This window comes from Physella acuta, unplaced genomic scaffold, assembly GCF_028476545.2.
Source record: "Physella acuta isolate Inbredline_101_S28 unplaced genomic scaffold, ASM2847654v3 ptg001357l, whole genome shotgun sequence".
NCBI classification, from domain to species: domain Eukaryota; kingdom Metazoa; phylum Mollusca; class Gastropoda; family Physidae; genus Physella; species Physella acuta.
Window position 1 is genome coordinate 40,001 of NW_026732872.1, and position 9,431 is coordinate 49,431.

General features: G+C 37.2%; 1 protein-coding gene across 5 annotated transcripts in view; it reads right to left on the minus strand.

The window, feature by feature from the left end:
- Nucleotides 1-7,321, minus strand: part of LOC131926997 (uncharacterized) — a 9,138-nt gene extending 1,817 nt beyond the window's left edge. Inside the window, exons 1-4 of one of the 5 annotated variants that reach the window (XM_059282636.1) lie at nucleotides 7,087-7,311; nucleotides 5,146-5,339; nucleotides 4,812-4,986; nucleotides 3,252-4,293 (exon numbers count right to left, since the gene is read on the minus strand). In XM_059282636.1, coding sequence (XP_059138619.1) covers nucleotides 3,856-4,293; nucleotides 4,812-4,986; nucleotides 5,146-5,339; nucleotides 7,087-7,158 — 879 coding nt within the window. In that variant the 5' untranslated portion in view covers nucleotides 7,159-7,311 and the 3' untranslated portion in view covers nucleotides 3,252-3,855. Of the gene's footprint in view, nucleotides 1-118; nucleotides 337-846; nucleotides 929-970; nucleotides 1,216-3,251; nucleotides 4,294-4,811; nucleotides 4,987-5,145; nucleotides 5,340-6,730; nucleotides 6,889-7,086 lie in introns of those variants that run through there. The other 4 variants (XM_059282632.1, XM_059282635.1, XM_059282634.1 and 1 more) reach the window with 4 other exon arrangements.
- Nucleotides 7,322-9,431: the final 2,110 nt, after the last annotated feature.

Sequence of the window (9,431 nt, forward strand, 5' to 3'; positions counted from 1 at the left end):
AAAATCAGCCAATAACATCTACTGTATCCAACTTCTAATTTATCGTGCATAAAATGGTGTATTTTGATGTTATTTTGCTACATCTTTAGAAACAACTAATTCGATAACCAAAACTTACTGGAAGGAGATTGTGACAAGCAAAGGACCATCTAGAGTTCTGAACCTCAACTGACAGTTTAAGTTGGAGACGTATTTTCCGTCTTCACCCACGGGACTCCGCACTCGGACATTGCTCCAAGGGAAAAGGTCAACCACGCTCGTGTTGCAAAAACTGTGAACGGGTTCTGAGGGGGGTCGGAAGGTACGTGGTCTTTCAGAGGGGGGTCCTTCAGAGGTCTAAAACCAATGATAAAATAAGATTTTGATATTGCGGCCATTTAACATAACATAAGGACTTGTCTCTTCAGTTGTAAATAAGGTAAATAAAGTAAACTAAAGTAAGTGAATAAAGTAAACTAAAGTATATAAATACAATAAAGTAAAGAAACTAAATGAAGTAAATCAAGTAATGTAAATAATGTAAATAAAGTAAATAAGTAAATACAGTAAAAAAGAAAGTAAATACCAATAGACCATCAACACCAATGCATGTACTGGTCAAACAGACGTGCAACAGGTGACGTCAGACGTGCAACAAATGGTCAATAGATGACGTCAGTCTACAATGCCAGACTGTTACCCCCGGTCTCTGGGTCAGTGTTTATATAGCCAGTGGTCGCTGACTGGACTGGACGTGTTCACACGACGCCACACACACACACACACTCACAGACACACTCACAGACACACACCACACACTCACAGACACACACTCATAAGTAAAAACGACTAGAAATGTATACATACTGGAAGAAAATCCTCGAGTCCAAGACAGAGAGCAGGAACCATCAGTACCAGGGTTAGGGTGAGCAGCATTGTTCAATACTTGGTGACGTCAGACTTGTAAGATGTGACGTCAGACTTGACACAGGTGACGTCAGACTTGTAAGATGTGACGTCAGACTTGACACAGGTGACGTCAGACTTGCAACTTACAGCCAACAGATGAAATCAAATCCTACACAGTGTACCAGACTGTTACCCCCGGGCCCTGGGCCAGTGTTTATATAGCCAGTGGTCGCTGACTGGACCGGACTTGTTCCCACGACACCTGGGTCCCACGGTCACGTGACGCCAAGATTTATTCACCTCAGAGTGCCAGACTTATGTCAGCATAGCCTCCAACCCAATGGACAACAAATTGTTTAGATATCCTTACAATGGACAACAAGCACGATAAACAGCGTACGCGTTTTGTTAAAGGTGAGTTACGATTATCTAGGGCCTAATGTAGTGGCTACCTGATCGCTTCGAGGGAGGTGATATAAACAAAGGCGTTTTGACAATGTGCCACATAAATATCTTTTAGATGGGAGGAAAGTGGCATTGTACCGGCTCCCATTAGGTCAGGTTGTACCGGCTCCCATTAGGTCAGGTTCTACCAGCTACAGTGTCGGTCTACGACCTCACAAAATATAAAAGGAAGGGGGGGTGGAGGGTCGTTCGGCGAAAGTTTTATTTTCGTAATATAGCTCATATAAGACGCCAGTCAGTCGAGGTTTATATATATATATAAATGTGCATTTACGCATGTGTATATGTATTCACATATATTTATTTTTTATGTATTTATTTTTTTACCTCATCCCCCACCTCCCCCATACTTTGATTAACATATAAGTTATTACGATTCTCAACCAAACCGTTTACCTCTGCCATATTTTGCAACGTTGTGTTAATGTAACTTCCCCCACTCACCCCCCTCCACCCCCACGGCGATTGCTTTAAACTGTGCTCAGATAATACTAACGATTTGTAGCTATAATCGGTTATAAATACAGCTTAATGTAGCATGATTTCTCTATCATCATCAGCTTTATGTACACCCTTGACGGGATTTGTCAAATTTGCTTTTAAAAGACTATTCAATATTAATTAATCACTTAATTAAGTGGAATTATCATTTTTCTGTATATATATTGCTATTTTTTTTGGCTTGGTGCCACCCCCCTAAAAGGTGTCACACGGTGCGGTCCGCCCCCCCTCCCCCCCACACCTCTGTACCTACCAACGTCAGCGCATATCTAGTTATTCACAAATTCTTGTTTGTTAATTTTTTTCTTAAGTCGTAGTAATTACAGCGCCTTTTTACCTAGGGTGAACAGGTGCGGTAGAGTTCACCTGTTCTGAATGAAACATAGCATGACATACATGACCTTCCTTCCCTTACTGGAGCCAGGTACCCATCAGAGCTGAGTGAACTCAGAGCTATCTTAAGAATTCGAACATGGGACAAATCGTCGACTTACGTTTAGCAATTGTGTGCTAGAAATTGACAACGCCCCCATCTCTATTGTTATCGTGTAACAAAATTTGCTATTGGCTGTGAAACAAATATTAATGGGAGAAGATACTTTACTTGGGCCAGTTCCAAAAATTAAGAGGGCTAAAAATAGCAGTGACAGAATACATTTCGCTCCCCTTTAAAAAAAATACCATGTGTTAATACACACTTCATGTGTGGTGTGTAGCAAGTTCAGATTAGTTAACCTGGGCCGGATGAAGTAGAGTTACCCAGATGGTGCAGTCAGTACTGTCCCCTGCCACAATGACTTTTTAAAGTTGGAAAATATAAAAGGTAGGAAGCGTTGGGCGAAATTTGATGTTAAAATTAATCAAGTGAGAGCCGTACAACACGGCTATATGGGAGCCGGTACAATCTGGCTAGGGGACGGAGTGACCTAGCGGTAGAGAGCTGGACTGCTAACCCGTAAGTCTCGAGTTCGAATCCGGATTCAAGTCAGTAGACCGTCCCTGAGTCCACCCATCTCTGATGGGTACCTAACTCACGTTAGAGAAAGTAAAGGCGGCTGGGCATAGTGCTGACCACACTATCTCTTCATATGCCGAGGTCACCCATCAGATATGAAAAGATAGTCTTCATATGCCGAGGTCACAGAAACAGGTGAACTCTACTTCACTTGCCCGTCAGGCTTAAAAAGGGAACTTGACTACAATCTGGCTAAATGTGAGCCGGTACAATCTGGCTAAATTGGAGCCGGTACAATCTGGCTAAATGTGAGCCGGTACAATCTGGCAAACTGGGAGCCGGTACAATCTGGCTAAATGGGAGCTTACACATTTAACCGGCGAACATAACACTTGTTTTAAAAAATTGACAAGAAAATAAATTTGAAGAATAATTTGTTACAGGAAATTCTGATTAATACTTTATTTTTAAAAAATTGTATAAGTTGGTAATCTTTGATGTGATAGAGGCTGTTTAAAGCTGTTGTCTTGTAGATGTGTAAAGCTCTTGTAGATAGGTTAAAGCTCTTGTAGATTGGTTAAAGCTCTTGTAGATTGGTTAAAGCTGTTGTAGGTTGGTTAGAGCTGTTGTAGGTTGTTTAAAGCTGTTGTAGGTTGGTTAAAGCTGTTGTAGGCTGTTTAAAGTTGTTGTAGGTTGGTTAAAGCTGTTGTTACAGGAAATTCTGATTAATATTTTATTTTTAAAAAAATTGAATAAGTTGGTAATCGTTGATGTGATGAAGGTTGTTTGAAGCTGTTCTCTTGTAGGTTGGTATAAGCTGTTGTAGGTTGGTTAAAGCTGTTGTAGGTTGGTTAAAGCTGTTGTAGGCTGGTTAAAGCTGTTGCAGTTTGTTTAAAGCTGTTGTCTTGTAGGCCGGTTAAAGCTGTTGGTCTTGTAGGCTATTTAAAGCTGTTGTATTGTATGCTGGTTAAAGCTGTTGTAGGCTAGTTAAAGCTGTTGAAGGCTGTTACATCCTGTTGCAGGCTGTTACATCCTGTTGCAGGCTGTTACATCCTGTTGTGTTGCAGGAACAGCTGAAGCAGGGAGAGCACGTGGTCACGGTTGAACTGTTCCTGTTGAAGGTACTGGACAGCTTCCATCACAGCGTAGATGGAGTAGGGGTTGCGGGGGTTGTTGGGGTTGTTGGGGTTGTTGGGGTTGTATGGGTTGCATGGATGGGTTGCACATGGATGGCCGTAACACGGGTTGCTGGTGGTGGGGTACCAAGAACTAGTGGTGGGGTACGAGGGGCTGGTGGAGGTGGGGTTCCACGGGTTGCTGGTGGTGGTGGCGCCCTGTAACAATGGGTTGGGCGTGGTCACGCACCCGTCTGTGTAGACTGACCCCAGGGTCACATTGGCGAAATTTTTGCTTGAGCTATTATTGACCACGCCCGTGGGAGTGCTCACAATCCCGCCAGTGTACATCCTGGCTTGCAGAGACAGCTGGAGACAAAAGATAGCCAGAGTCACACAACAATTAAAGCTGTTGGGATGTTGGAATGTCGAGTATTATATCACTACATTGGTTTTAGAGTCATGGCTAGAATAAGTGGTAGGTGTGGTTCAGGTTTAAGATTACGATATTAAGTAAAACAGAACTATAAAAAAATGTAGATTTTGTTAGAAACGGCCCAAACATCTGAGTAGTTTTTACGTTTCTGTTTCATAGAGTGATGTTCCTTGCCACTTGACTCAAATATTGTGGCCAGCGAGTCAGGTAGTTTCTGCAGTATCGGTACAATCTGGTACCATCTGGTACTATCTGGTACCATCTGGTACCATCTGGTACTATCTGGTACCATCTGGTACCATCTGGTACCATATCGATGGGACGGCGTGGCCTAGCAGTAGAGTTGTAGACTAGTAACCCGAAAATTTTTGAATTCGATTCCGGATTCAAGTCGGTTCGTTTATCTGAAATTATGTAATCGAGTATGTAGAACGTTGTAATAAAAAATCACCTGAAACCCGCGCCTAGTGACGCTACCGTCCGTGACGAAGGTCAAGGTAAAGTTTTCATATTCTGGCACCAGGAACTGGTACTCTTGGTCCTTGGGACTGGTACCACAGAACTTCACGCCATTGATGCACAGGAAGTCGTAACGACAGACGTAACCCTGTTCCAAGTCAAAATCTCTGCAAAAATCAGTAAGACGATAACATCAACAGCAACAGAAAGTCGATGGCGCATGTAAGCTATTATGTATAGTATGGTGTAGGAAGATGTTGATTATGCAACATCTTTAAAGATTTAGTTTAAAAACGCAATCAACAAATTCGATAACCAAAACTCACTGGAAGGAGATTGTGACCAGCAATGGACCATCTAGAGTTCTGAACCTCAACTGACAACTCAAGTTGTCGACGTAGTTGCCGTCTTCACCCACGGGACTCCGCACTCGGACATCGCTCCAAGGGAAAAGGTAAACCTTGCTCGTGTTACAAAAACTGTGATCAGGTTCTGAGGGGGGTTCTTCAGTGGTCTGTAACTAATTATAAAATATGATGTTGTTATTGCGGGAATATAAAATAACATAAAGAGAAGTCTTTTAAGTTGTAAAAAAGGAAAATAAAGGAAATAAATAAAGTAAACTAAAGTAAATAGATAAATTAAACTAAAGTAAATAGATAAAGTAAATAAAGTAAATAGATAAAGTAAACTAAAGTAAATAGATAAAGTAAATAAAGTAAATAGATAAAGTAAATAAAGTAAATAGATAAAGTAAATAAAGTAAATAGATAAAGTAAACTAAAGTAAATGGATAAAGTAAACTAAAGTAAATAGATAAAGTAAATAAAGTAAATAGATAAAGTAAACTTAAGTAAATAGATAAAGTAAATAAAGTAAATAGATAAAGTAAACTAAAGTAAATAGATAAAGTAAACTAAAGTAAATAGATAAAGTAAACTAAAGTAAATAGATAAAGTAAATAAAGTAAATAGATAAAGTAAATAAAGTAAATAAAGTAAATAGATAAAGTAAATAAAGTAAATAGATAAAGTAAATAAAGTAAATAGATAAAGTAAACTAAAGTAAATAGATAAAGTAAATAAAGTAAATAGATAAAGTAAACTAAAGTAAATAGATAAAGTAAATAAAGTAAATAGATAAAGTAAACTAAAGTAAATAGATAAAGTAAATAAAGTAAATAGATAAAGTAAACTAAAGTAAATAGTTTAAGTAAACTAAAGTAAATAGATGGAGTAAATAAAGTAAATAGATAAAGTAAACTAAAGTAAATAGATAAAGTAAACTAAAGTAAATAGATTAAGTAAATAAAGTAAATAGATAAAGTAAACTAAAGTAAATAGATAAAGTAAATAAAGTAAATAGATAAAGTAAACTAAACTAAATAGATAAAGTAAACAAAAGTAAATAGATAAAGTAAACTAAAGTAAATAGATAAAGTAAATAAAGTAAATAGATAAAGTAAACTAAAGTAAATAGATAAAGTAAACTAAAGCAAATAGATAAAGTAAATAAAGTAAATAGATAAAGTAAATAAAGTAAATAGATAAAGTAAACTAAAGTAAATAGATAAAGTAAATAAAGTAAATAGATAAAGTAAACTAAAGTAAATAGATAAAGTAAATAAAGTAAATAGATAAAGTAAACTAAAGTAAATAGATAAAGTAAACTAAAGTAAATAGATAAAGTAAATAAAGTAAATAGATAAAGTAAATAAAGTAAATAGATAAAGTAAATAAAGTAAATAAAGTAAATAAAGTAAATAAAGTAAATAAAGTAAATAAAGTAAATAAAGTAAATAAAGTAAATAAAGTAAATAAAGTAAATGAAGTAAATAAAGTAAATAATAAAGTAAATAAAATAAACAATAAAGCAAAAAATAAAGTAAATAAAAGAAAATAAATAAAATACCAATAGACCATCAACACCATTACATGTGCTGGTCAAAGCCAGGGCTAAGATGAGCAGCATTGTTCTGTTTGATCACAACACTAGGAGGCAGACGTGCAACAGACGTCCAACAGGTGACGTCAGACGTGCAACAGACGTCCAACAGGTGACGTCAGACGTGCAACAGACGTCCAACAGATGACGTCAGACGTGCAACAGACGTCCAACAGGTGACGTCAGACGTGCAACAAATGGTCAGTGGTCGCTGACTGGACTTATTCCCACGACGCCACACACCAACACACACACACACACACCACACCCACATTCACACCACACACAGACACTCGCATAATTAAAAATGACTAGAAATGTACCCATGGTGCAGGATCATCGAATCCAAGACAGAGAGCAGGAACCATCAGTACCAGGCTTAGGGTGAGCAGCATTGTTCAATACTTGGTGACGTCAGACTTGTAAGATGTGACGTTAGACTTGACACAGGTGACGTCAGACTTGACACAGGTGACGTCAGACTTGCAACTTACAGCCAACAGATGAAATCAAATCCTACACTTTGTACCAGACTGTTACCCCCAGGCCCTGAGCCAGTGTTTATATAGCCAGTGGTCGCTGACTGGACCGGACTTGTTCCCACGACACCTGGGTCCCACGGTCACGTGACGCCAAGATTTATTCACCTCAGAGTGCCAGATTTATGTCAGCTTAGCCTCCAACCCAATAGACAACAAATTGTTTAGATCTCCTGTCTTTGTGTGAACTGTTTGTGTTTGGTCAGGTTTTTCATATTGAATTACAACCTGATGGCTTCGTGGAGGTCCGCTAATTATTTAAAATTTAAATTTGATCGAAATCGTGAAGCTAATTTTTTGTATGTGGGCTGAATCTTTAGCCCGTCAGAGAAAACAATGATGAAATTTAATACTTTTTTGGGTTAAGGTTAAAATGACAAAGAAATATTTTTAAAAATGTTTCAAATTTTAGGTTAGAAGGTGTGACATGTAGATAATAATTGATTGGACAACTTCCAAATTGTTTAATTAGCCTAGCAGACAATCGACTCTCGCTATAGTCTCAAGATGTACACATTTCGCTATAGTCTCAAGATGTACACATTTCGCTATAGTCTCACCATGTACAGAAACAGTCCCCGCCTTGTCGTTGATTACTAGCCGTTAATTAAACTACCACTTTCTAAGTATCAGTCCCTGAGTGCTAAATTGGTAGAGCCACGTTTTATTGTCGTTGTTTCTGACTTTAAAACTCGGTCACGCTTATTTTCTTGAATCGGGAAAAGTGCAACTCAGGTCGCAATAAACTCAGCGAGATCCTACTCACTTCAGGTGACCGAGCGAGTGTTCTACCCCTCGACCATTCCGCTCTAGCTGCTGTTACTGTTTTGTAACAAAATACGATGGTGTTCGTAACATTTTAGTTATTGGTCAAACGATTAACAAGACAAACTTACATGCAATAACAGGGAGATAAGTGGTATTAGAGAACAACATAATTCGATCGATATTAACACGCGTCGTCTATAGAACTTACTGATATTAATTGTACGTATAGTGTTTTTTATGTCTTGGGATTAGTTGTATAAATAATGTTTTGTGTGTACTGGCATAAAATGTGTAAATAAATTTTGCGTGTCTAAACAATAGTTAATTAAATGTAAATAGTGAACAGATAGGTATTTGTGTGACCCATGTTTATCGCACATGTTTATTGTGGTTGTTATATCTAAAACAATTAGTTCTTATTAGTTGCAATCTAATTAGTAGATACCTAATTACTTGAAATCTAACTAGTTGAGATCTAATTAGTTGTGATCTAGTTAATTATGACCTAATTAGTTGAAATCTAATTAGTAAAGACCTTATTAATTGAAATGCTAATTAGTTGAGTCATAATTAGTTGATATATAATTAGTTGAGACTAAATTAGTTGAAACCTGATTAGTTGAGACATAATTAGTTGCGATCTGGTTAGTTGATACCCAATTAGTTGATACTTAATTCGTTGATATCTAATTTGTTACATACAAGTTAATTATGACCTAATTAGTTAAGATCTAATTAGTTGCGATCTAACTAGTTGGGACCTGATTAGTTGTTATCTAATTTATTGGGCTCTAATTAGTTGAAATCTAATTAGTTGATTAGTTGATATCTAATTAGTAGAGGCCTTATCAGTAGAAATCTAATTAGTTGAGACCTGATTAGCTGAGAGCTAATTAGTTGAGATTTAATTACTTGAGGCCTAATTAGTTGAGAGCTAATTAGTTGATATCTAATTAGTTGAGATCTAATTAGTTGATAGCTAATTAGTTAAGACCTAATCTAATTAACACCTTGCATGGGGTAAACCAAAACTAAAATTTATCTCCGCACTGTCAACGCGTAGGATTAAAAATCTATTCAACTCTCAGCAGACGGATTAGGTTAAACCCAATATCGGTGATAAGGATTAATTTAATCATGAGTAGCTAATCCATGTGCCGAGACACAGTGACGTCAGGGCTATAGTCCCAGACACAGTGACGTCAGTGCTATAGTTTCAGACACGGTAAATCAGACATGCAGACGATGGCGGTTTTTTTTTTACTTTTAAATATTGCATGTTTTGGTGCAACTGGATTCAACTATTGAAAAAAAATTAATAAATCAATAAAAAGCGTTTTAATAACACGCTTTTATATAAC